The 26,193-nt window shown below is 40.2% G+C and overlaps 3 protein-coding genes across 7 annotated transcripts; 2 read left to right on the plus strand and 1 right to left on the minus strand.

Annotated features, from left to right (window-relative positions):
• The first annotated feature begins 431 nt into the window (after window positions 1-431).
• Window positions 432-8,627, plus strand: LOC136430059 (uncharacterized protein KIAA0930-like). 2 transcript variants are annotated; one of them, XM_066420335.1, is made up of 10 exons: window positions 432-580; window positions 2,058-2,197; window positions 2,868-2,972; window positions 3,507-3,581; window positions 4,013-4,114; window positions 5,021-5,161; window positions 5,759-5,938; window positions 6,461-6,596; window positions 7,002-7,148; window positions 8,058-8,627. In XM_066420335.1, the coding sequence occupies exons 1-10, from the start codon at window positions 463-465 to the stop codon at window positions 8,096-8,098; spliced, it is 1,185 nt and encodes a 394-aa protein (XP_066276432.1). In that variant the 5' UTR covers window positions 432-462; the 3' UTR covers window positions 8,099-8,627. The 2 variants fall into 2 exon arrangements, with proteins under 2 accessions (XP_066276432.1, XP_066276431.1); XM_066420334.1 differs by having other exon boundaries at window positions 433-580; window positions 2,055-2,197.
• Window positions 8,628-10,690: 2,063 nt separating this feature from the next.
• LOC136430060 (uncharacterized) lies at window positions 10,691-19,565 on the minus strand. Of its 4 annotated transcripts, none has more exons than XM_066420338.1 (14): window positions 19,045-19,565; window positions 18,688-18,887; window positions 18,250-18,328; window positions 17,690-17,792; window positions 17,033-17,230; window positions 16,479-16,850; window positions 15,825-15,924; window positions 14,758-14,971; window positions 13,962-14,225; window positions 13,423-13,626; window positions 12,992-13,096; window positions 12,522-12,589; window positions 11,934-12,113; window positions 10,691-11,775 (listed from the first exon to the last, which is right to left on the minus strand). In XM_066420338.1, the coding sequence occupies exons 2-14, from the start codon at window positions 18,847-18,849 to the stop codon at window positions 11,659-11,661; spliced, it is 2,166 nt and encodes a 721-aa protein (XP_066276435.1). In that variant the 5' UTR covers window positions 18,850-18,887; window positions 19,045-19,565; the 3' UTR covers window positions 10,691-11,658. The 4 variants fall into 4 exon arrangements, with proteins under 4 accessions (XP_066276435.1, XP_066276434.1, XP_066276433.1 ...); XM_066420337.1 differs by having other exon boundaries at window positions 12,522-12,616; window positions 17,033-17,227; window positions 19,045-19,561; XM_066420336.1 differs by having other exon boundaries at window positions 12,522-12,616; window positions 19,045-19,560.
• Window positions 19,566-19,853: 288 nt separating this feature from the next.
• LOC136430061 (glycerol-3-phosphate phosphatase-like) lies at window positions 19,854-24,569 on the plus strand. The gene is made up of 9 exons (XM_066420340.1): window positions 19,854-19,982; window positions 20,923-20,990; window positions 21,216-21,308; window positions 21,675-21,815; window positions 22,281-22,337; window positions 22,537-22,684; window positions 23,028-23,127; window positions 23,478-23,519; window positions 24,283-24,569. Exons 1-9 carry the CDS (start codon window positions 19,901-19,903, stop codon window positions 24,458-24,460), a joined length of 909 nt encoding a protein of 302 aa, XP_066276437.1. The 5' UTR covers window positions 19,854-19,900; the 3' UTR covers window positions 24,461-24,569.
• Window positions 24,570-26,193: the final 1,624 nt, after the last annotated feature.

Consider the following 26,193-nt stretch of genomic DNA (forward strand, 5'->3'; position numbering starts at 1 on the left):
ATGCTGATAGATTAGCCCACAATATGGGGTGAGTTTACGGGCTTGGCTCAATACGCTCGCTCCTGAAGAGGCGATAACTCTCTATGCCAGCGATAACTCTCTACTAGTATGCAAGCTAATTAAGGAGACAGGCTGACAGAAACGAGTCAATGTCAGACTGGCCCCGGTAAAACACCCCTAAGCCGACCCTGACCAGGCTAGGTCCCTCAAAATAAATGTCCTTGGACCTACATTGTATCAAAACGTTACTGACAGTTTTTGTGTTATATAGGGCAGAACATAAGCTGTTGACACATCAAAATTCCTGAAAACGCTGAGTCCTTGCCATCCTTTGAATAATAACACCGACGATCAATCAGATAAAATCTCATCATATATACATCATATGATTGCGTCATCACAATCGGCAGGTCTTTGAACTTGTTTGACCCCGCGACCTTTACCCCACTATAAACATCCAACATGGCGTCCGCTCGGCGAGGTCGATCGGGCTCGTCCGAAAATAGGAGCTCTCTTCACAACATGCTGTCTTCCATCAAGCGGGAAAGGAGCCGAGTCCTTATGGGAGACACTGGGGAAGGTACTGCTTTGATTTCTGTGCGATTTTCCTTTTAGAAACTGCGTTTTTCTAAGTTGGCGGTTTGTAGATTAATTTACTTTCCCTGGTCTGGGCCGCTTGCCACTTCCAGCGTTCACACTTTGTTGTGGCGTCGCTTTGTTATTGAAATCTTGGAAACGGAGTTAGAGGGGAAAGTGGACAAAAGAAGAGGCACAGAGCCCCGCTGGGGAGTCATGGCTTCACTGAGCAGCCATACAGATGTTATTGTTGGTCGGGAGCAAAAGAATTTCAATTAGCTAGCCGGGGCTTTGACATTCTGATGAATACTGCCCCTCCCCCTTCTCGAGTTGTCACCAATTTTAAACCCAAAACTAGAATATTCATACCCCATTTTGGGGGAAAACTAGTACGTCTTACAGTGTGAAGAATTCAACAAAACTTATTTTTGTAGGCGTGATGCACAGTAGCAAGTGTCAGATGTTTAAATGTGTGTAAAGGGGAACATTTGAAGAGGCGGAAATAATTTGCAGACAAACGACAAAAGGCGGTGGATAATTTGAGGCGGTGGGGGGTCGGGAGACGCTTGCCGCTCGCGGCTGGGGGGCGGGGGAGGCAATGCTTAATTAACTGGACACAGCCTGGCTACTGTTGGAATGAACAAAGTACAGAATACAAGATTTGATCATAATTGATGACCATTTTCTTGGAAGAAGTATGTGTAAACTCTCAAAAGTAAATATGTGCCTCCCATGCTTGTAGTTGTACATAACATTGGTATTGTTTTAGTTTTGTTGTTTTTTGTCAAAGGGTAAGTGACATATGCAAATGAAATTCAGAACCAAACTCCATAAATTATTATTTTCTCTCTAGTCCATTGTGCACTGCGAAATAAAAACAAAAGAAGAGGAAGTGCAGATTACTCTCCAAGCAGAGGGTCAACTCTTGCTTGTTTTGGACATCTTTGTGGCCAGTTTTATCAGGCTTTCTGTTTTAGAGAGACTTTAGAGACTGTTTTGTCAGGTTTTCTTTCTGTCAGCAGTTGCAATATACTATTAATAGAAAGGCCAATGAAAACGCCACAACAAGCTGGAGCCGTATCTCTGCTTGAATTCAGTTGGACTCGGAGATTCTGATGAAGACTTTTGAATAAAAGGTCGAAACAGGTAAATCGTTGTGTCTCAGCCGTCATCCTTCTGACGCCCATTCAACTATGAATTCAGTTGGACTCGGAGAGTAGTGGAGATTGGGATGGAATTTTGAGATACTGTAAATGCAGAAGTGTTTGCTAGGATTTAATTTTGCGGTAGAGAGAAAATGGAGTGTTCATGATGGTTTTAAGTTTGCGTTTGAAACAAAATTAGTGCTACAGTCACATAATGGAAAAATGTTCAAATAAAAGGCATGAAATGAAGTCTGTGTAACGCAAACTCCGCTGTCAAGGCTGTAAGGGGGATGCTAGACGGACCACTATAATTCTTTTATTTCTGTGTACCAGAAGGTTTTGTAGTGCTGGCCATCAACACCTTCTGGACTAAGGTGTTCTCAGAGTACCTGGTGGACAGTGGGTCTGATGACCTGAGGGACGACATGTTATTCTTCATCAGGAAGATCTCACATGCCAGGGACCAGCCGCCAGTGGTAAGTAGCTTGGGAACCATACCATCGTGAGCTCCCTGGTATCTCTTTGGTGCTGGCACTGCTGAGGTCCTAATAATACTTTATGCTGAATTCAGAAGTACTGCCTACGTATTTCGCTAAAATCAAGGAAGGTAATTCTGCAAACTTTTGTCGCCTCCCTACGAATTAGTTTACGGTTATAAGACGGCTTTCCCTACGAGTTACAGGAAATAAAAGTAGGCTGCCAAGCAGTGCCAAAGCTTTAAGAAAAAGACCATGCAGACCCACATGAAACCCTATGGTGGCCAAACTTCACTGGCAAATATTATTCCAAAAGCCGGTGTAGTTAGTCTGATAGACTAGAGACTGCTAAGGTGCTGGGAGTCTTGCCTGCCTGCCCACTTCATTAGCACAATCCGGGGAATTTTACGGGGTTGTTCTCAATCGCTTTGCTCACAAACCTGGCAGTAAGGTTTGCTGGAAAGAATCAGAAAAAGGCCATTGCTTAGTAGGACTTGGGCCGGTAAAACAGCCTATTGAGAATGGTTACCAGGCTAGTGGTAAGTGGTCTGTAATTATATCCGATCCAAGGCTTCTTTTTTTATAGATATAGGACTATACAAGCATCTTGTACTGCTACTTCATAGTCGCACTAATGAAGTCATGTTGTGTCACCCCTTCTCTCTGACAGACGGAGGTAGATGTGTACAGAAGGGACTCCAAAAGGTTGCCCAGTCCAGGAGATCCCAGCATAGACTGGGAGGAGACAGTGTACCTTAACCTTATATTACAGCAGGTAAGATGGTACAATACATAAGGGTAGACTTCTTATTATTATTTGTCGTTACGTGCTTAACTTAGGACTCAAAGCACTTTACGTAGGACGTACACATGACTGTAAGTTAGTAAGATTTGATCCACTCACACCATGCCAGGAAGAACCCCTACTAGTACTCTAAGACTTTTAGATAAGCATGGCGGGTTCTTTAACATGCTCGAGGTATAGCTCTCCTCAAACACAGGACCTCCATCTAACGTCCTATCCCAGGGATGTCCCTCATCAAGGCTAGGTATTCATTTCCACCTGAGTGAAGTGAGAAAGGTCGTGTATAGTGCCTTTCCTAAGGGCAGAATATCGGTGACATGACAGGATTTGAATCTGGAAATTATGCTATGTATGTCTAATCATAAGACCCTGTTCATGACCTGGATTCGCAAATCGGGATCAATTCCGGTGCCTCTCCCGATTCACGAATCCTGATATGAACGGGGTCGAAAAATGGATCATTTCTGGCTTGTAATATACAATTACCTTTTCTGATCACCACAGTTTGAATATCAGCTGACATGTGCAGTATGTACCAAGGAAGGGAAGGAACTCACAGTGCACAGAAGATACTCCTCTGTAAGTACACAGCTTTTTATCAGAGATTGTTCCAGTTTGGAAACCTACTGAAAATTTTACCTTATTGTCATGGCTAGGAAGAGAGAGATATGTGACATGTGTACGTGCATAAAATATTGTATAATTTCAGTATGCTGTATGGTACGATGTTGGAGAAAAAATACACAAACTTTTACAGTAACCGTGTAACCCGAATCATGAAAACAGAAGTCTTGGCAGACTGTACAAGACATTGTATTACATTAAACAACTTGAAGCTGACAGCGGTATGGACCTACACCAACTGCCTGCAGCAATGGACGACAGAGAGTTATGGTGACTAGTCATGGGAAGATTCCAAGCGGGCTCGACGGAGTGAGTGATAATGATTAATGTTAGGAATTAGTTTTTTTGTGTTTTTTTTAAATTCTGTCTTGTTCTTTCTTCTCCAGAGAGTCTATGCTTCTCCCAACAAACACAGGATGGACAGGAAGGATACAGAGTCAGCCGTCTCCTACCCTAACATCTTCTTCATGATCGATAACTTTGATGAGGTAAGTAGTACTGTCAAAGTTTGGTGCATGGGAGATGATGAGATATGAGGGAGTAACTATTATTGATTCTAAGTTCTGAGACTCTGAGTGGAGATATTACAATTCCGCCTCAGTGCTGTCTTTGTCCCAGAGCTAGAATGGAGTAGAGATATTACAGTTACAACGGTACATTGTATGTTGCATTTAGCAGCTGATCATTCTTGGGGAGACATGGGGAAAAAGGAGGTAGATGAAGCAAGGACATTATATAACATCCTTGGAAGAAGCAGCTAATTTCCAAAGGGACTAGGCATTCTATAGAGTTTTTAATACAGGAAACAAAAAATGCATGTAAGGGACCAACCATTTTTTCTTCGGGAGTAACTGTTATTCCAGGTTTAAAGACAGACCATTGCATCTGTTTTCTGCAATCCCTCGGTTGTCAGTCAGACGGAGTATGACTGCAAGTGTAAGTGAGCCTCATGTAGCATCCATTTGGTAGCTCCCGGGTTCAAAGGTCACTACAGTCACTCACAATTTTATAGTAGAAACATATCAGGGCTCGAAATACCTTATTTTGGACAGTGCACCTAGAAAAATTAATCTAGGCTTTAGGATAAAGGTATAATTGTACACCAGTATGCAGAATATTCTTGAAATTTAAGTAACTTTTGTAACAAAAAAATTAGAATTAAGCTACAATGTATAGAAGATTGAAGTTCTTAAGAGAGGCAGTAGGGTTTGCAATTGCATTTAACTGACTTTCTACTTTCTTCTATGTGGTGCACCCAAAATTATTTCTGTGCACCTAAATGTTTACTAAAAGGTTAGGTGCACCGGTGCAACTATTCACAAAAATGAATTTCGATCCCTGCATATAAACACATGAGTAACATTGTTCAGAAGAACTAACCATTGTTGTCTCAGGTGTTTGGAGACATCTCCGTGCAGGAAGGAGAGATGGTGTGTGTGGAGCTCCTGGCTCGGTACAGACAAGACTCCTTCAAGAGTGTCATCTTCCTGGGATCCATCAGATATGAGGCTCTTAAGAAAGTCTACGACGGGCGGGTCAGTGTTTTATCATTGTTTTTGGGTATTTGTAAATAACATGATAGAAAACTACTTGTTCATTGCATGATTTAGTTGTTATAAATGAGACCTTACACAATCTAAGCAGCCATGTATTTAAGAACAATGTAAAAAAGAAGGAAATGCTCCACTTCTTGGCAGTTGCCAAAAATACAAGAAAGGCAGTGAACTCATCACATCCATGCAATAATAATAATGGTTTTCATTGGTCAGAAATGACCCATGCAATGGCAGCCTTTCTATACTGAATTGGTGCAGAGGTTATAATTGCATAATACACATGGGCAACAGATACATATTTGCTCCACACTTGCATTTTGTGAAACCTTCGCAAGGGTCTGAGCGGCAGCCATTCGGCGCCACCAGGTGACCTCAATACGACTTTCCCCAACCAAAGTCAGGTCCCCAGTCACTCCTGGGTGGAGTGAGGAAAGTCATGTAAAGTGCCTTTCCCAAGGGCACAAGATGGGTGACATGACAGGAATCAAACCCGGGCCAAGTGCAATGATTATAACATGCAAATCCAAATATAAACTGATACAAAATCAAACTGTATTCCACTTTCCCCCACCCCAGGCCAGTGTGACCAGTAAGATGGCCCAGCGGATGTCCCTGGGACTATACCACGGGAAGGAGAGGGTGGAGTTTGTGCGCATGAAGGGTCCGCAGGGGAAGGGTTACGCGGAGATGGCGGTCAGCAGGCTGACGGACGGCATGCCCACCAGCAGGAGTGAGGACGACCTGAGATTCAGCAGGGTAGGGGAACATTTCATGCAGCAGTGTTACCATTAGTAATTTTAGGTTGAGTTTTAAAAAAATCTTTCGCTGTAACTTTGTGTTCACTGTTTTCATGGTCACCTCTGTACTGTGAACTTTTCATCCCCGTGAAAACCTGTTGCTTTTACTTATGATTGCTTCACACGTCCATTTTTGAAATCACTTTCTGCCACCGTGAAATTAAAGTCCAGGGAAAATTTTTCTTATACACCGTGAAATTTTGCTATCGTGAAGATTAAGTGAATTACAGTATGGCAGTGTTACCATTTTAATTTTTCGTTGAGTTCAATGTTCAAATTTCATTGTTAAATAGATTTAGTTCTTTGAAATTGTTAGATATTAGCAATAGCTCAACTGCCATGTATGTACAAGTTGCCATACACTGTACCTGTTACAATTGTCGCATGATAAAGTTCGGTCTGCAGATATCTAGAAAAAACACTAAAATTGTTACAGGAAAGACATTCCATTAAACTTTTTGTAATAAATGCCTCACTATAGGAGTCCAGGAGGCATGGAAGAAGTACCAATGGTGCCATGAGTCACTCCCTCAGCCAGCCTACCGACATGAAGAAGTCAACATCCCTAAACGAGCGGGCAGACTTCGATAGAATACAGGGGAGGGACAGGAGGCAAGGTACGTACAGCTGGACTTTGTTGTTGAATTTTATTACCAAAATAGCCTTTTTTTGTCATAATACAGTCTTAATGATTTCATGTGTTATAGTTCTGATGAAAATTTGTTTCCCTATCCATTCTTGTGTCATGCTGTCTCCAAGACCCGTCCCTCTGTTCTGGGAAGGAAATTTGCTCATTGGTACAGGGGAAAGAATCCACCCCATCTATCCCCAAAATCTAAACTGCTGACATGAAATTGATAAAAATGCTTTTTTGTAAGCTTACAATGACAGGTTTAACATACAAAATCAATAACATGGGCTGTCAAACAAATTTAAAGCTGGAGACAGCCCTGGACTTAACTGTGTGATCAATACAGACTTCGACCATTATTGGATTCCCCTGCATGTTCTTGTTTGCCCAGGTTCTAAAGACGGGTCCAGTCGGGGTGCGGCCAGGTTAGGCGGGGCCTTCAGCTGGCTGAAGGGAAGACAGCGCTCCTCCAGTGGAGCCTTCGTCCTTAACGCCCACCTGACGTACGTTACCTTACCCTGGCAGAGAATCGTCGCAGGTGAGCATTAGATAAACAATCTTGTCATTGTTCTTAATATGGGGTCATGTGGCGTAACGGCAGGGTTCGGATCCCCTGACGTCACGCATGTTGTGCCCTTGGCAAAGGCACTCTACACGACTCTAACCAGTTGTAAAATTGGGTACCTGACTTCAGTTGGGGTGGTAGAAAAGAGGGTTGGGCTTCGCCTTCAAATATCGTGCCCCAAACACGATGGGTAACAACCAATTGCCCCTACGGTCTCATAAAGGCTGTGGGACCTTTACCTATACCACTGTCCTTGGTGCTGGATGACAATCAACAGTTATGATCTCTACAGGATTTGATTTTCGTAACCTAATTTTTGAAAAGCACATTATATTGAGCCATAGGCTGACATTGGTTAGAGGGTACTTGGTGAGTTTAATAGAACACTGAATGCTTTTTGACGCCCGTGGGACTAGACTTTATTGTATACTGAGAAGTAGTATGCATTTTTACTTCCTAGAATTGTTTTCCTTTGGAAAACAACACCCCCTTCTAGAGTTCACTGCTCCTTTAAACTCCTTTAATTTCTCTCCATAAGTAGTGGTACATGATCTCATTTCTTTTGCTCTGCATGTACATTGTACTTACACATTTGTCAGAGTATGATGAGTTTCTGTATCACGATTCACTGTGGGCGCAGTCGCATGGTTATTGAACATGGACCATGTTACAATGTATGAGCAAAAAACAATTACTGAAGCAACAAATTCAGAGTTTGGGTTTTCCAGTTCTTTCCTTTAGTCACTGACAAAAGATAGCTGATGCTGTCTGAAACATCCGTTTCAAAATTTTACCTGGTTGCTTGAGTAACTGTTTTTGGCGTATCTTATTACCTGGATGTCTAACCTTCATCAACGAACCATGTTGTTACATGTATTTCAGATATTCTGGAAAACAGACAGCCTCCAGTTCTGTCAGCATAGTGCGTCTCGAGTCACTCGGCAACTCCTGCAGGCTGGATCACCCTATGGGACAGCAGTAGGCTGAGCAGTTGGGGGTTAACTCAACCTCAGGTAATTACACCATCCAGCCATGTTGAAACAAAGTAGCAAACTGGCTTGAGACCAAAATCCTCTGAATGCCACAAGTCTGCATTGATTGTATCAGTGAGAATAACAGATTGATACAAGGTATTGTTGTATTGTATCAAGGGCATTGAACATATCCTTGAAACAAGTTTTTTTATGTATGTTTATTCTCCTACAGGAGTGACATAGCCCGGATGCTATCCTATTTTCTAGTAGTTTACTTGGGCTCCCATACTCACTCCCTGACAAAATATTTTACAAAGGAAGTGGGTATGGGAGACCCAGTGAATTAAATAGGATGGCAACCAGGCTGGGGTCAACAGAGAATTAATCAGTGATAGATGCCTTTATATGCAACTGCATGTATACAATAGTCAGCTGTAGAATGATTTTGCTAACCTGTAAAAGCAGCTTAATGATTTTAGAGTGTATGGCCTTTGTTGTTCATTTTCCTATCATTTTAGGATTTAAGTGAGTTGAAAGTTAAGTCTAATTCCTTGATTTCTGTGAACTATTTTAAGTCAGGCATGTTTGTAAAATATGGCATCTCTAGCTGTGATGAACAGCAAAAGCCAAGTTAAGTGTCTGACGATTACGTCATGTAAATTTCTTGTCATAGGTATGAAATGTACCTACGATCTTTGTAAAGACGATACCCTGTAAGTCTTAGCTTCTTAAGTGCCAAATGTAGATGGCCATTGCTGTCACGTAAACCTAACATATTACTTAGATATTGAAATGCAATCTTAGGTCAGTATCATGAAGAATCAAGCAAATTATTTTTAATTATTAGTTTTTTTGTAATGTCTCTCAAACCTTTCTTGTCTTCCTTTGTTCAAGTTTTGATATAAGTTGACAGCCAAAATTTAGTTTTAGCAAGGAGGTTAGATATTGTCTCTAATATATTTTTTTCCATTGGCACATTTTGTCTTTTCTTGCAAAGATTGAAAGAATTCCACTAACCATATCAGAGCCATGTAGTGGGTAGAAGTGTACATTGTATTTTGTGTTAGTACTGTTGAGTGACTCATGCACCAAGTAGTTCATTTAAATTTTTGTAGTATGTTAAATGCAAACCATGATTGCCTCATTCAGTATCGGTAAATGAAACAGTGCAGGAAACTGCACTTTTTGAACAGCAAAATAAGTGTTTATGGTGTATATAGCATTGCTTTGTTTAGCCACAATCTATCTGTCTTAGTCTTGAAGCTATTAAATTCCAGCTTGAAGTACCTGAAATTTCTTGAACTTCATATCAAATGGAAAACTCCAATGCAATATGACAGAGAATCAAAGTAAAGCACTCCCTAACTCAGCAAATTATGAACAAGCTTGAAAGCTAGGACCACAAAGTGGTCACAAAATCTCCAAATGAGAATCCCAAGTGGGTGTTACCAAGTTGTTGCTTGCCATGTCATTTGTTAAGAAACAGAAAAAGAGAACCTCGAAACCTGATCAGCAGTGAGCAGAAAAATTGATGTTTTGACCATTAAGTTCTACCAGCAGGTTCTTAACTTTAAAGAAGCCCAAAGCAATTTCTGAACGTTTGAAGTTGGGTTTTCAAATTCAATTTTGTAGTCCTTTCTATTCATAATAAGTTTGAATAACACTATTCCATTGCATGTCGCCCTTCATGGAGCAAATATTCGATGTCGTTGTGTGGTAAGAACTCATTGAAAATCTGGGCACTGATTTTTTGGTGGTCCCAATATATACAGGACTCTTTGTGCGGCCTGTTTCTGTGCTCTTTATAAACTACCAATGTATGAAATCATGATAGAAATGTGCTAGTATGAACAAGTAAATGTTGATATCATACGGAGCACCATTTCCAGAATATTTCCAGTTTTTTTTAACGTTCTAAAACTGCTTTGGGCTCCTTTAACTACGTTGCAGGTGCCTTGCAGGTTCAAAGCTGCACATATGTATTGCTTTTAGTCTTCCACAATCCTGGTGACAGAATTGATGCTGTATACTAGCAAGATTCACTGTGTTACATGAAATGTAGTCAAACAATATCTTGCCTTATAAACTTTGGCAATCTATAACTTGTAGAAAGTGATGTAAATACAATTAATTACACATACATGTCGCTTATCATGATGGTAAATTCAGGACTGATTGGCTTTAAGGTATTGTTTTTATCTGGCTCCATAGCAAATGCATATCATACAATACATGTGTCACCTTGCACAAGTATGTACTTACAGTACGTACTAGTTAAAATTGTGGAAATTAGTAATATTACCATAAGGTGCCTATCTCTGATGTTGATTTTTCCAATGTGTTACAAATATGAACTGGAAAAGCCCTTTAGCAGACAACACTGTCAAAGCCGTAATTATTAAATATTTATTACATACCCATCAACATGATGTATTTGTGTCACTGTAAGTTAATCTTTACAATTGTATAGTTAGTTTGTAGCTCTCTTGATACATGTAGATCACCGATAATAGCAGATCAAGTACCATAGGGCTGGGATACAAACATTTTTTTTATTGCAACTGAAGCATGATTAATTTCACACTGGATATACATGTACCACTTGGAATGGAAAGAGGCTCTCAGCCATAGCTGTTGACCTTGTTTATAGCTATTCCATGTAAAATGAAAAGAAGAAAAAAACTTGTCACAAACAAGAAACATAGACTACATTTAAAAGAGGAACAAAGAATTCATATGTCTTGTTCAGATATCTCAGTTATTTTCATCACAACACCAACATTTGTAAGAGACAAATACAGGAACAGAGGTATACAAGGCAAAGCTTACAGCTGTCTTCTTCTGCAGGGTCTGATATACATGTTGACGAGTTCCACAATAAATAGTTGTGATATCAAACCTACAACATTCTGATCTATGAAGCACAATAAAGTTAATCTTTCCATCAATCAATCAGAAACATTTAGAGTCAGTCAAATACCTTTGATTAGTTATCTCAATTGAGAAACTTTTTGAACAAATTGCAACGTCTTCCTTAATTAATCCCTGATTTACCCAGACTCTTTACACTAGCATCTTAACAGTGTCATACATGCCTGACGAGTATTTTCATTGATGATTGGACCCCTATTTACATTGCAACAAATTCCAAACCTAACCAGGACCAACATTAGACTAGTTTAATTCAAGAACTAGGAACACTACTGAATGAAAGCCTACTAGTCTAGGAAGATCATTTTAATTGATGATTGGACCCCTACACATCGCAACAAATTCCAAACCAGGACCAACATTAGACTAGTATGATTTAAGAATTAGGAACACTTTAATGAAAGCCTACTAGTCTATCCTGGTATCCAAACCTATTTTAGCTCCCAATTATAGCTCCCCAGTCTCCTCTCTGCAAATTCGCTATTTGTGGAGAGGAGACTCAGGAGCTATAATAGGTTTAGATACCAGGCTACTACTGGTCTCTAAAGTTGAGGAGACTAGCTGTTGTGTGAGTGGAATCACAGGTCATCGTCGTCCAGGTCCCTTGAGTCCTCCTCACACTCCAGACTGTGGCTGGTGTTGGACTGGTCCATCTCAGACAGGGGTTCCATGGACTTCCCCAGGCTGAACAGGCTCTGCAACATCAACCCTCACAATGTCAGGACTGTGGAAAACTTTCATGCATTTTCACTTTTCAAAAAAAAGACTAGCATGTCTTGTAGTAAATCAACAGTAAACATACAACTGTGCTAAATGATGTCATCAGACAACTACTGTCCTAGACTACACTGACCTCCTCGGGGGACCAGAACTCCCCGTAACCGTCTGTGTCTGTGAGCATGTCAGCGGGTGAACCTAGGTCTGGTACAACCTGGTGGGAGGAGTCAGGAGTGGTGGGAGGGCGTGGCAGGAAACCTGAGCTCAGAAGGGACTGGTAGGTGGGGCTACACAAAAAGTCCTGCTGTTGGGGCAGCTAGGAAGAACAAACAACAACAAATAAATGAAACTTTAATATTGCAAGTTCTTGCCCGTGGCAGTGGAAGACGAATGATCTCAATTTTTCTGTAATATGGGTTTTGTGATGTAATAAACAACTGCCATCTCCCCAAAAGGAGGCAAGGAAACAACATTACTGCTGTATGAATAAGAAAGAAAATAGATCATCACAGCATTAGAGAGGGTAATCTTGACTGAAGTGTCATACAAAAAGATGTACCGTGTAGCACTTAAATTTTTTTCTGCTTGTCAACAAATCTTTGCTGAAAAAACAGAAGTTTGTCAACATTTTGCCAGATATTGAAAAAAAACATGCACTGGTTTTGTATCCAGGGAACAAATATTAACTTGATACCAGAAAAAGACTGCAGATGTTGTACTCTACCATAGCAGTTTTGCTTCTCCCTCCTTTCGTGAAGATTTTGTCCAGATCCAAAGAGCGTTCCTCCACATCTACAGTCCAAATGTGAGTACCATCAACTGGTGTGGAAAGCAATCGCAAACCATTCATGTACAATATATTACAAAAAGACGATATTTTCAGTCAGAATTAAGCACATTGTGCCAAAAAATAACTGAATGAAAAAGCCCTTATTGTTAAAACATGGTGTTCTAGAAGTCTAGTTCAGCACCAAGGACAGACACTGTCTATATCAATCTTTTGCTAAAAATGTGAAAGTTACAAGCACGTCCTTGCAAAATTAGATTTGTTTTACAGGAAGATTTAATGTTGTTTATGTTGCCACAGCTGTCTATCATTATAAGATAATTCAATTTCCCTGTTTCTTTCTTAATGGAAGATTTTGAGCTTGCACTTCACTTGAAGAAATATCCACGATGATGCACAAAACATACCTGGTAGCTTGGCAAGATATTTGTTCTTCAACACTGGAGACCTAAACCCTGTTGCAGGGGACACTGCACCAAACACTGGTGTAACTGGACAATTTGGTAAGCCCTCTAGGAATTAAAAGTGAAAAAGATGTTGTTCAGAAGGCAATAGTAAGTCAAAATTGTGTACTTCATCCTCCCTAAGGATTCAAATATCAGATGGCTGATGGATATCCATTGACACCAATGGAACTTATGATAGTAAGCGATGATTGTCAGAAATATATGGATCGTCATCTATAGTGTCCTTCATTTTCTTGTACGAACATTCTCAAATCCCTTTTGAAGAGATTAGACAACAGGAATTGGTATATACCACTTACACTACTGACCTACAAAACAAATCAAGAAAAACATGCGTTGACCTTTTTCTTTGTCATAAATACTTGTTATACCTTCCCCATCACTGCTTCCATTCCACATGGGTTCTCTTTTGACATTTCTGCCATCCGGAAGTCTTGCCGATGTGGCTTTACTTCCTACCAGACCGTTTGGATTGGTTGCTAGAGTTTCGTCATCAATGTCTAGTGGTTCTCGTTTGATGCCAGTATCTGCACTGGGCACAACTTGAGTGGAATATTCCTTCTTCTCCTGTATATCTAAAATAACAGAGGAAACAACATGGCCATTTCCAAGCAATTTTTTCTTAATTTAATCAAAAGCAACTAGCCATTACCTATCTAGCTTAAAATGTTTAATCCAATAGAATTGTACAGTAATTTGGACTTATTGTGCTTGTCTGTTTCCATAACACCTTTAAGCTGTAACTCACCAATTTCTGTCTTGAAATAGGCAAAACAACTTTGCTCTTGATTCTTTATGAATCATCTTTAAGATCTAGATCTACTCTGAAAATAAGTTAGTAACTGGACTCAAAGGACAATCAATTATAGTGTCTCTACATAGAAGAGATAAACAAGTCAAAGTATCTGACCTGGTTTGTGAAAAGTTGGCACCTCTGCATCACAGTGCATCGAACATGTCTGGGGATCCTTTGGGTTCCCAAATCCCATCTTATCGTCCAGAAACACAACACATTCATTCTCATCCTCCTCATCGTCATCACTCCAGTCCAGGTAGTCCCCCTCCACATGTACAGGGGAGGTGTCCTGTACCATCTGGGCCAGCTCTATCCCCTGCTGCTCCAGGAACTTGTGGAAGTCAGCCTCACAGGGCAGGGGGCTGGCCAGCTTTATACCTGTCAATCACAACATTTACAGAAACAGTGTATTCGACAAATCTGAGTAAGACTTGTGGTAACATCTACTGACAAAATTCCACCTGGGTACACAATTCTACCACCCTGAAAAGATATGTTCAAACAGATCTCCAACCCAATGTCCCCCAGCATAATGCACTCTTATATATCTAAACTGTGCATACCTGGGGGGTGCTGCACTAGAGATCTCTCAAACCCTCTGTTTTTTTAAGTGGCAGATTTATGTCACCCTGCAGATAGATGGAGGTTATATGGAAAATGTGGAATTCGGGGAAGAAATAGCTCACATTGGAGTAAGAAAAACGAACAAAGTCAGTTGCAAGTTCAGATTTTTCAAATCAATGCAGGGACAGTCAAGCTATATTTTATAACATCTGATGCTGTGCGTTTCCTCATTCTAGGTACCCTATACATAATGGCAGACTGACATGTACTGTGAAACTTTTCTACCAAATGAGAGTCAAGTATTTTATGCATTATACAAACTTAAATTAGTACTCCTAACACTCACATGCTGTCTCTTTTGAACATGCCTTTACACTGGAAGTAGACAACCTCTCTCCACAGGCGTGCTCCTTGGATTTCATCCTCTGTAGGGATGCCCTGTCCATACTGACAGATACCACTGCCTTCATCCGGGAGAGCTTGGCTGCCTTCGGGACCTCAGAAGTTGCGGTGGAAGTGATAGCTCTATGACATCCAACAGGCAATTCCTTCCAGATCTCCTAAAGGATGGACCATAAATGAAATTAGGCCATATTGATTTGATTATATGGATGACATGATCCGTGCACGCATCAATTTTTGTCTGTTTCCCAAGAAGAAAAAAGTATTTCAACCATACTGTAAATCATAAAAAGCAGCTTCAAAATGAGAAAATACATGCTGCATATTGCAAAAATATATTTCGGAAAACGGATACTGATGTTGTAGAATCCCAAAGTAAAAGAAGTTTTGAAAGAACAAAAATGAAGAACCCATATTTTGGTATACCATACTTTGTGCTGTTTATCCTTCCTGACCACATAGATTTCATAATGAAGGCAACTTTTTTTGCCAAACTTTTTTTTATTCCCATGCTTGGATCAGTTTTGGGCTCCCCAGATGGAAATCATCCATATAATCATGACATGGCCTTAGGGAAATTGATAAGGCTTTTTCCCAAATCAATTTTTCTATTTGTATAGTAGAAAAAACATCATGCTCAATAAATGAAATTTTACAAATTTCATCAAAAAATTAAAAGTTAGCTTGTAGAATTGTTATAAACCTATATATATCCATACCAGCAACACAGTTTGTTTGTTTGTTTGTTTATTTTGAAACACCTGGGTAGCCTATTCAGTGCCAATACACTGGTTTTCGATAGGGCCCAGTTTCACATATACATACATGGAAAATAAAAAAAACAACTTACAGAGAGAAAAGTAGACATACACGTCGGAACATATGGGTACAACTGAAACATGAAAGGTTTGCATCAATGTTCAGAAGAGATTTGCCATACATTGTGTACAAGTACCATACATTAGAACTCCTCTCCTGTAACACATTAACTTGGTATCGATCCCAACCCACCTGTATAGTGGTGGACATCTGCATGCTGTGTAGGTGCTGTGTGGGCAGCTGCAGCTGTTCCTGCAGCTGGTTCACCATGTGCTCATAGAAAAGCAGGTATCTGTGACAAAGAGGAGTTTGTAGCCTATCAAAAACAGAACAACTACTGTTGTGCACTTACTGGTATATACTGTAAATGCATTTTTTTTTTTTTTGGCAAACTCTTCACCGCAAACTTAAAACCACTGCGAAAAGCCGTTCCATTGTGTGACTGTAGCGCGCTACTATTGTTTCAAACGCGAACTCAAAACCACTGCGAATACTCCATTTTCTCCCTACCGGTACCTCGAAATTAAATCCCCGCAAACATTTCTGCATTTACAGTATCATGTTATGAACTATGAAAGGAACTCAAGCTGTTTGTCAAATTCTACCTGTAACTTTCACAATTTTTCATACAGATTCTTTTATTGAACTACATATTTGAGGTCAGTGGATAGAAGTTCAGCACCAAGGTCAGCACCAATAAACAAAGTGATTGTGAATGCTGCTGCTGATCAATGGTACACTCAGATTTTTGCCTTGTGTTTCGCAAAAACACTAAGTCATATGAAGACTTTCCAAATAGAATACAAGCATTGGTTAAAGCTTCAAGAATGGATGCTTACTACATACCCTTCAAATTCCCTGTACGACCTGACAGGATCAGGACTTGAGAACGCTGCAGGCCTCACGAGCATCTTGGGTGTAGAAGTGACAAAGAGGAGATTCCTTGGGTCTGTCTCAAGACCAGTGGCATCTTCAACTTCTGGTGTTCCACTGGGCTTCATCTCATCCACTTTAGGGTGGTTGTATTCAGTTGTACATGTGCCTCCTATTGTGCTGGTAGTTTTGCTATTGGCTGACATAGTGGTTTCCTGTGATGTGCTAGCAAAAGTGGGTTCTGTGGAAAAATTTTCTCCGTGATATGGGGTCTTTGGTCCCTCCTTCCCAGAGCTGTGGGGTCTGACTTCAGTGTTGTACTTGACTTGGTTTGGCATTGAAGAACTGCAGTAAGAAATCATGAGCAACTTCAAGATTTAGTCTACTTCAAAATGCAAAAAATATCCAATGTGAAATGCATGTAGTTAGTATATTTAAGCATTACATTGTATGTTATCTACGGTCCTTTCTGCCTATTCATATCATAGTCTCTTTACAAGTTATCTACAAAAAGAAAAGCAACCAACCTGAGCTGAGAAGGCACATTAACCCCCACATCCACCAAATGGACTGTTCCTGTTGAGGTGCTTGTCATGGGGTGTACTTTGGAAGGAACTATTTGTGGGGAGGGACTTTCCTCCACTGATGGGCAAGTTGGCAGTTCAGCAACACTGACCAGTTTCTTCTTCCTCTGGTACACTCTCTTTTTTGTCTTCTTTTCCCTACTGACAATAAACAGTATAGATTATGTTGTTTTACTACTTTTAGTAGCACTTTGAAATTAACTGGGAATAATGAATTAAACCTTGTCAGGGCTCGAAATACTGGGTGCATGTGACTTTCAAATTTTGAAGTTAGCTATAGAATTAGATTGAAGTTCTTCAGAGAGGCAGTTTGTTATTACATTTTGCCAACATTCTAATGACATTATATTGGGCACCCATTATTCTTTCTGTGCACCTAAATTTTTCGGTTCGGTGCACCTGTGCACCTGTTCCCAAAAATGAATTTCAAGCCGTGCTTGTCAACTAGTATCTAACAGGTGCGTCAGTTGAGCACCATACGAAAAGCGTTGTGTATTCCCATCAAAATGAAACCATGCGAAAGTCATTTCAAATTCTTAGAATACATACAAAATATTGTAATAATTTTATCACTCAGTGACTGTCCAAAATGATTGTTACCTTTGTGCTTGAATGGCTTCATTGTAGAGGAACTGTTCTCTGAACTGTCTCCTGATCATGTACAGGGTCTTACTGTATCCAGCTCTGTCTCCAAATTTGTATGCTAAAAAAGAGAAAACATCCCAGTTAGATAAGAACTAACACAGTATATATAATATAGGCGTGTGAATTCTGTACTTATGTTTAAGCCATATGCAAAATACCATTTCAGTGACAGAATTTTAAAAATTTGAAAATCAAGAACTGCTGAGCTGGAAAAAAATTGATAATTCAATTTTTTCTCATATACACCGAAAATAATTTCATCAGGTTGGTAGAAAATAGGATATGGGAGATTCTTTATACACAACTAGGTATTGATCTCACCTGCTAACGTTTCGATGTCTATCAGAAGGTGTCTGATAGACATCGAAACGTTAGCAGATGAGATCAATACCTGGTTGTGTATAAAGAATCTCCCATATCCTTTCTCATATACACCCTTACAATAATCCTTCATAGCTTTGAATGAACAAAAGAAAAACATTTCTGCTGCATGTAACTGTTAGTATTTCCCTCACCTCTGAGCTTCAAGATTTTGTCCAGTGTTTCCTCCAGTTTGTTGATGTGACTCACAGCAGCCCGTACTATCTTGGTTTGCTGAAAGGTAGAACATAATGAATCTTCAAATATCACTCACAATACCTAAGAGGTTGTGATATGATGTTTTAATGCACGATGGGATTCACATCTTATATCTCTGGGCTTAATTTAAACAGAGGACTTACAGGGGCGCTGTGCCCCATGCCCTGACCATGCACCCCCTTACCCTGGGGAGCAGATCCTCTGACAAGCATAAAATTCAGATTGACCGAGGATCTTAAGATGCTAACATTACAGGGTCATGTGGCTACAATCTTCAACTGTGACCTGTCTGACAGTAATTTTTGCCCCTCAGAAAACCTTGTCCTTGATTACATCTTATGAAACAGAAGTTATATAGATATTGTAGAACTTACCCTAGATATTTCTTTGACTCCGTGATAGTCGTATGTGCTGGGGAGAACCTTCTGTAGTTGCTTGTAGCTGGCGGCCACACTGGCGCGGTGCTTGGCGTCCGACATCCGCCGCCGCTGCTTCTGCTGTCTCGGCGACAACCCGATTGCAGGCATGCTTGACATCCAGTGATAAATATTACAAACTCTCAGATCTTGAAACTCTGGGGGAAAGTCAGCGCAAACATTAAAAAAAACTCTGCCTGCTCCATTAACGATTAAAATCGGCAGTCACAAATTCTATCATTACAAGACGGTACGATTTGATAAACATAATTTCAAGAATGTAGCTTTAAAAGCTTTATCTCGTACTCAGCTTACCTATTCCCTCTCTGTTCCCAGTTTCTTTTGACGCAAAACTAACTGTCCAGTGACTCTGCAAAGCTCGAGAAATGCTCAAATCATGGCAGCAATAACGTTATAGTTTTCTTTTTCAGACGACCTTCCAACTCTTGACAGAAATGAAAATGTCGTCTGAAAGATCAAGTTGCAGGAATGACGGGCAGTGATTGGTCAGAGGGCTGCTCATTTGCATGTTGCACGGGCACCTGTTGTAAATGCATCCATCGATGTAAACCGCTAAGGGGCGCCAGGCCGATAGACGGAATCATGTATATCTTGCAAACGCGCGCAGTCTCCAAGCAGAGGTTTCGATCAGGGGCTAGTAATGGTCGGGTGACGCTGCGGAAGGGGGGGCTGAGCGTTAAAAATCCCGGCCCCCGATCGAAAGCTCTGCTTGAAGAATAGCACAGGCTCAATATTAGCCAATGTTTCATTTGCAGGCGATATGTGACTTTCACCGTGGACTGACTCTACTGGCTAATTATTCCTTTTTCTGCCGAATTCTACGATCGATGAGCCCGTAGGAAGGCCTGGTGGCTAGTATATATATATATATATAAATCGTTACCAGTCCTCTGCTTGTTATGTGCGCCTCTGGTGAAACGTAGTTACAGGGCATGTAACTTACAGAGCATGTCGTCAATTCTGAGGATTTTCCAGTGCTATCCATTCTGATTAAACGATGACATACCGTCATTATAATCGTTTTCCGTAGTTTCGTCTGGACAAAAAAAGTTGTCAAAGTTTGACTTTTCCACCAATCAGATCCTTGCTCTGGACATGGAGATAATCGTGGGGGTTAACGTACTTCAGGTCATTCACCTACCGGGTCAACATGGCGGCGTGCAAGCTCCTGACACGAGAGAGGGCAACACAACTTCTAGCTAACATCGACACAGTTCTCACGGACTGTGACGGTAAGGCAGTCACTCATGAATCATTATCTACAGCTACATGTTTCAAATCTGTATACACCATGTCCAGTTTGAACTCAAACATGCTGTTGGAACCTCATTTGCATCCAGGACATGCCGGTTGCAAATTTTGAGCCGTTTGAATGCGGAAGTGGTTATGCAACATCCTTATATTCTAAAGTACAAAGTTGGCACAAAGTTAGACTGACATGCCAGTATAGCAGGGCTCTTCTGTAATGTTACTTTTAATAGGAAAACCTGAAGTATGTTTTTTGCTTGTTTCTGTTATGGGAAAGGGGTGGAGGTAAAAGCTGACAAATTGTATCCGCCCCCCTCCCCCACACTCATTTCAAGTATGATGTGAAAGCACAGTGACGTTGTTGTTACCCGATGCATACGGTATTATGACCTTATGAGACTTGACTCTGTTATGGTTGATGTTCCAGACTCCAGAGAAACAACCAAAATAGCCTTTGTATTACTGTTGTGGCTTCCTCCTTGTTCAGACAGATGGCATTACAGCAGAAACAAGTTTTGTCAGGTTTATAATGATTATAATGGTTTATTGGTCAGAAATTGCAGCCTTTCTACTAAATTCTAGTGCAGGGTATACAACCATGATCACATAATATATATGGGCAACAGATACATATTTGCTCCACACTTGCGCTTTTTGGAACTGTTGCAAGGGTCTGGGTGGCTGCCATTCGGCGCCACCAGGTGACCTCAATACGACCTTCGCCAACCGAAAGCCTGAGGTACTCATTCACACCTGAGTGGAGTGAGGAGAGTTGTGTAAAATGCCTTTCCCAAAGACGCAGCGTCGGACACAGCGGTGCCAGGAATTAAACTCGGGACCTCTCGACCCCTAGTCCGATAGCCTTAAGCCGCTAGGCCACGGACGCCACTAGTAACACAATATTTGTTTACTCTATCCTTTCAGGTGTATTATGGCAGGGGATGGAGGCTCTTCCTGGTGCCGCAAAAACTATCGCCAAACTCAGGGAAATGGTGAGTTTTCTTGCAGATGTCTTTCTGTATCAGATTCTGTATCTGTATTGCCAGTATACCCCCTCTGCGTAACACACCAGCTTCGAAGAAAAGATTTTGTTACAACGCATTCCTGTTGAAAATGTCAAAACTTTGTCCAGTATCATCAATGCTTTTTTTTACCTAAGTTTTGTCCACAGTGACACTTACTTTGTTTGATATGTATTTTCCATCTGATTTTTGCAGGGTAAACGCGTCTTGTTTGTCACCAATAATAGTACCAAGTCTCGTCTGTCTTACGTGGAGAAGTTCAAAAACCTGGGCTTTGAAGCGAATGAGGTGAGACTGTCTTATTTGATATGTTAACCTTCATGATCATGGAAGGGATTAATCATGTTAACTTGTTAAGTACCAAACACCCTACTAGTATGTTGTTTGACTACACATAATGTATCAAGTGGCAGGACAGTCTCAGCTGTGGGGGTGGGTCATTATTTATGATTACATATGAATGTGTTTGAGTAAGAATAAACAGAGAAGTAGTTAGTTACTAGGGTAGGCTAGGCAATGTTATGGTAAACATTAATTGAATGTATTTGCTTGCAAATGTGTCTCTCAAGGCCATTTTTCAAATACCTCTTCAAATTCTTTATCAAATCTTTGTGCTTCACATGTATATGTATGTTATGTTATGTTATGTTTCAGGATGAAGTGTATGGCACTGCTTACATTGCTGCTCTGTACCTGAAGAACATTGCTAAGGTGACAGGGAAGGTTTACCTGGTGGGGAACACAGAGATGGCCAAGGAGCTGGACTTACAAGGGATCTCTTACACTGGCATTGGGGTAAGTATACTGTGTTGTTTTCTGTGCCCTTCCTTAATAGCTACATGTTGCTTAGATGAGTGGCCCCCTACGGCCTTGCACTGAGCGAGTTTTTTAAAGAAATGATAAAAAATGTCAGTGAATGGCAAAATGCAGAGAGTCAGTCTTTCATCTTGCTGTCTCTATTGTTAACATTGAACTTTGGAGAGTGTATCTGTTCTAAGGGCTGTAATAGAAGGTGTTGGCATGATCATTTTTGCACTGCTAACTAGCGAATAACGGTAGGCATTTATTTAGTTATACAGTATCCTAATTAGCCAGGATTACCAATTTACCATGCATGTATCAATCATCCAACCAACTTGTCAGGAGCAACCACCTGTCCTCAGCAACCACTTTTGCTCAGTCCCTTGAGTGGTTGCTCAGGACAGGTTTGACCATATCGTGGATTTCAATGCTCTTTAATTTGTGTTTACTGACTTTCAGCCTGATCCAATAGAAGGAACTGTTACTGATTGGAAGACTTTGCCCTTGGACCCAGAGGTGAGTGACACCTGTCAATCTTAAAGTTTTCTTTTTTTTTTCTTTTCTGAAAGCTTGTCTTACAAAGTCTCCAAGACGAGATCTGACTGTACACTTTTGTTTTGTGTATGGTTTTAATATTTCTCAAAAGTTGTCTTACAAACTTTTCCACCCTGCAACAGCCATATCTTGCCCTCATAGTATTTCCTTTCTTCTGCAGGTGACAACTGTGCTGATTGGGTTTGATGAACATCTGAGTTATATGAAGATGATCAAAGCTGCCAGTTACCTGAGTAATGAGAACGTCCAGTTTGTAGCCACCAACACTGATGAAAAACTGCCTGTGGGAAATGGTCGAGTCATCCCTGGTAAACACACCTTTGTGTCTTTTATACAAGTTATACAGTCACTCAGTCATTAAGGACTAGTAGACAGCACTGTTAACTCTGTGGACTAATGTTTGTGTTTCTAAGGGTGTCTTTTATTTAATTTTATAGAAATTTCTAACCAAAAGAGTCGGATAGAAAATCATAACATAAGTACTATATATGCTGAACATTAAAGATGACAAGAAGCTTTGTCTTACATGTGTAGTCTTTTTATCAATTACCTTTCATGCATTCACATTTATGCATAGTTGGATTGAGAAAATGTAACTTCACAATAAGTTCATATTATATCATGACAGATAATTGTCTTCTTTCCTACAAGGTACTGGTTGTATCCTGGCTGCTGTTCACACTGCTGCAGATCGAGATCCGATCATTCTGGGAAAACCATCCAAGTTCATGTTCGAAGTCATGAAAGAAAAGTAAGTGTATATACAATGAACAGCCGTCATTTTTTGTTATTGTTTTATTTGAATTTATCACAATGTGAAAGGGAGGGCAAAACAGCTGCTTATTAAGATCCTTTACAAATTGCCCTCCCACACTTGATTCTTGAACAATTTCCTTCTCCATAAAAAGTAGCAATCACTTTTATGGTTTTAGACCTCTCCTCTACTAATCCTTTATTGTGCAGTAGTTTTTAAAGTTTTAGTCAGAACGAGCTGAATTTTTTGGAGGTTGTGGTCCTATTAATGGTCTCTACATTGTGATGTATTATACAATATACTTACTATTTGCTCCCCTTGTCATATTTATTTTCATTGCACTTTAGGTTCGACCTTGACCCCAGCCGTACCTTGATGATAGGCGACAAGTAAGGAACTTTTTTTTCATACTGCAAAAGATCTAAGAAATGTTTTGCTTCTAGCAATAGCAAACGCCTTAAACTAGGATGCATTAAGACATTACAAATTAATGCAAATACATAGTGTTGCTTGCGACAGTCAAATTGGAAGGTAATCCAGATGGCATAGGTTTTTTTGAAAGTTACACAGATGGCATAAATTTTTTCGCCTTTCTTCAGGGTATCTACGCCCAAAGGCAGCAGTGAAAGTTTTTGTTAAAAAGTATTCTGGATAAGGGGATCTGTATGAAATTTACTTCCCATATTAGCACATTTGCATCATTATTTCATACTTTAGGCATTTAAAAAGAGCGCAGAAGCAAGTTGCAAAATGGGTATTTTATTCATTAGTACCACCCAATAATCAGCCCAGAATTCAGCCATAACCGTTTTTGGTCAAAAATATTCCAAGCACGTTGAGCCATGACCATGTGATTAATTCTCCAAAAGCATTCGGGACTCATCGGTCAGAATCACACGTTAAGAAGATTTTAAATAATGGCTGGCCTCAAAGTGCTCAGATTCCCAATGAGTTCCCACCACACAACAACATCACATCTTTGCTCCACGTCAGTCAATGCAATGGAATAGTGTTATTTAAACTTACTATTGCCAGAAATCACCAGAAAATTATTAACTTTCAATGCCCTGATATTGATTCGGGTCCTTTAAGTATCACAGCAGATCTCCAACCTGTTTCCCACCTTTTTAAATGACGATCCCTCTCCCCCAGGTTGAATACAGACATCATGCTGGGACACAACTGTGGCCTGACCACCCTGCTGGTTCTGTCTGGGGTCACTTCGCTGGACCAGGCCCGTCAGATGCAGGCCTCCAACAGTATAGAACACCAGAAATGTGTTCCACACTACTACCTGCCCAATATGGGCGAACTAGGGGATCTTTTGTAGCAAACAACATCTACGACATGTCCTGATTTCTGTCTTGTTCACTGTTGATGTGTTCTTTTTGTCATGTTTGGTTACTGATGGCATGTACATTAAAGTTGGAAGGACAATACCCTGATTCTTGGCATAATATTGCTTCAACTATTCCAATGTTTATTGTAGATAAAATTGCAGTGAACAAGGAAAATAGACCTTAGTAATGAAGATTGTTTTCTAAATCAAAAATACTGGTGTAGGTTTACACAATCACATACTCATTTTTATGTATATCAAATTGTTTCATACTTGGAAGCTGCCCAATCTAAGTACACCTGAGTCATAACAACACTGTATGGAAATTAATTTATCACACTTTAAAGTTCCACTGTTGTTAAAGCAAGATGAGTGCAATATATTATTGATATATTATTGTCACATAATACAGTGCTACAACGCAGCAATTGTTCGGGACATATGTAGAGAGAGATAAAAGTACATCCTTCTGTACAATTCTTATATCACTATTTTGAATGATTAATGTCAAATGAAGAGTATGAATTGACAGTCCCCATCTTTTATATCGTTATAGTATAGTTTTCCTTTCCTCTTGATCTGTGGAAATAGAAGTCCAAGATGTACCTTGATGGCTTAGAAACATGCACTAACTAGAGTTCCACGAACACTTTATCTTCGCCAAATAATCAAGGCTTATTATGGAGAGTGATTAATATTTACATGCTTATCACCCGCTGCAAATTTGATCATGCACCATACCATTTGGAAGTTATGCTGGGGGGGGGGGGATGAGTCCAGTCTAGATAGCGTTAAAATCATTTGGTGGTACAGGACTACTATATGTGTAGAGTGTGCTGATATATGTAACAAGTTTAATGAACTTTCAGATGCTACAAGTATCGAATTCCTGCCATTGATCACTATGGAATTATGGTGTTTCCTCATCAATTATGCATATTGGCTCCCATATGCATAATTACCATCTATCTAAATCAAATTATAACTTTAGCTATTAACAAACCAAAAATCATGATGATCCATTGACCCCTTCTCGAGTTATTACCAAATGAAGGGCGCACAGCTGGCACACAGCTGGGTGACCTAAATCCCAAGCCAGGCAATCCTCCAAGTGTCCCTGAATTGAGGTCGAGTAACAGCTTTCAATGGGATTATACATTACTCTCTTTAATTATGTACATGAAGTCCCAATTTGCATACTATACATTTCATTATGTTCATCATCACCTAAGGTACCTGCGTACCAAAAGCAATAAAGATACACCAAACCCTGCATGAGTTATCCTCCTCCAAAGTTTCATACATAAAGGCCCACTGCAGCTCAAAACAAGTCGTCAAGAGGCCCAAACTTACACCACTTGTTTCCTGCCCCAAGACCCATCCACTATAAAAAAATCATGAACCTGGCGCCTCCACAAAATTTCACCCCAAACTTTGAAGCTCCGCTGCAATACTTTAGATACCCGCTAGAAGGCCCATTATCGAACTTGACCTTCCTTTCTGTAAACCTTACCCACCCACTAAGTATCATGCAGAACCATCGACAGCTTCTCGAGTTATGTTGGCGACATACAAATACACATACACACAAAGCCCGCTGCAGTACCGACGGAAAATGCCAGGGGAACCATTTTTGAACTTGACCACCGTTTCTACAACATCTACACACCTGCAAAAAATCATGAAGATCCATCAACGTTTCCGTCACTTTTTTTGCCTAAATA

This window comes from Branchiostoma lanceolatum, chromosome 3, assembly GCF_035083965.1.
Source record: "Branchiostoma lanceolatum isolate klBraLanc5 chromosome 3, klBraLanc5.hap2, whole genome shotgun sequence".
In the NCBI taxonomy this organism is placed as follows: domain Eukaryota; kingdom Metazoa; phylum Chordata; class Leptocardii; order Amphioxiformes; family Branchiostomatidae; genus Branchiostoma; species Branchiostoma lanceolatum.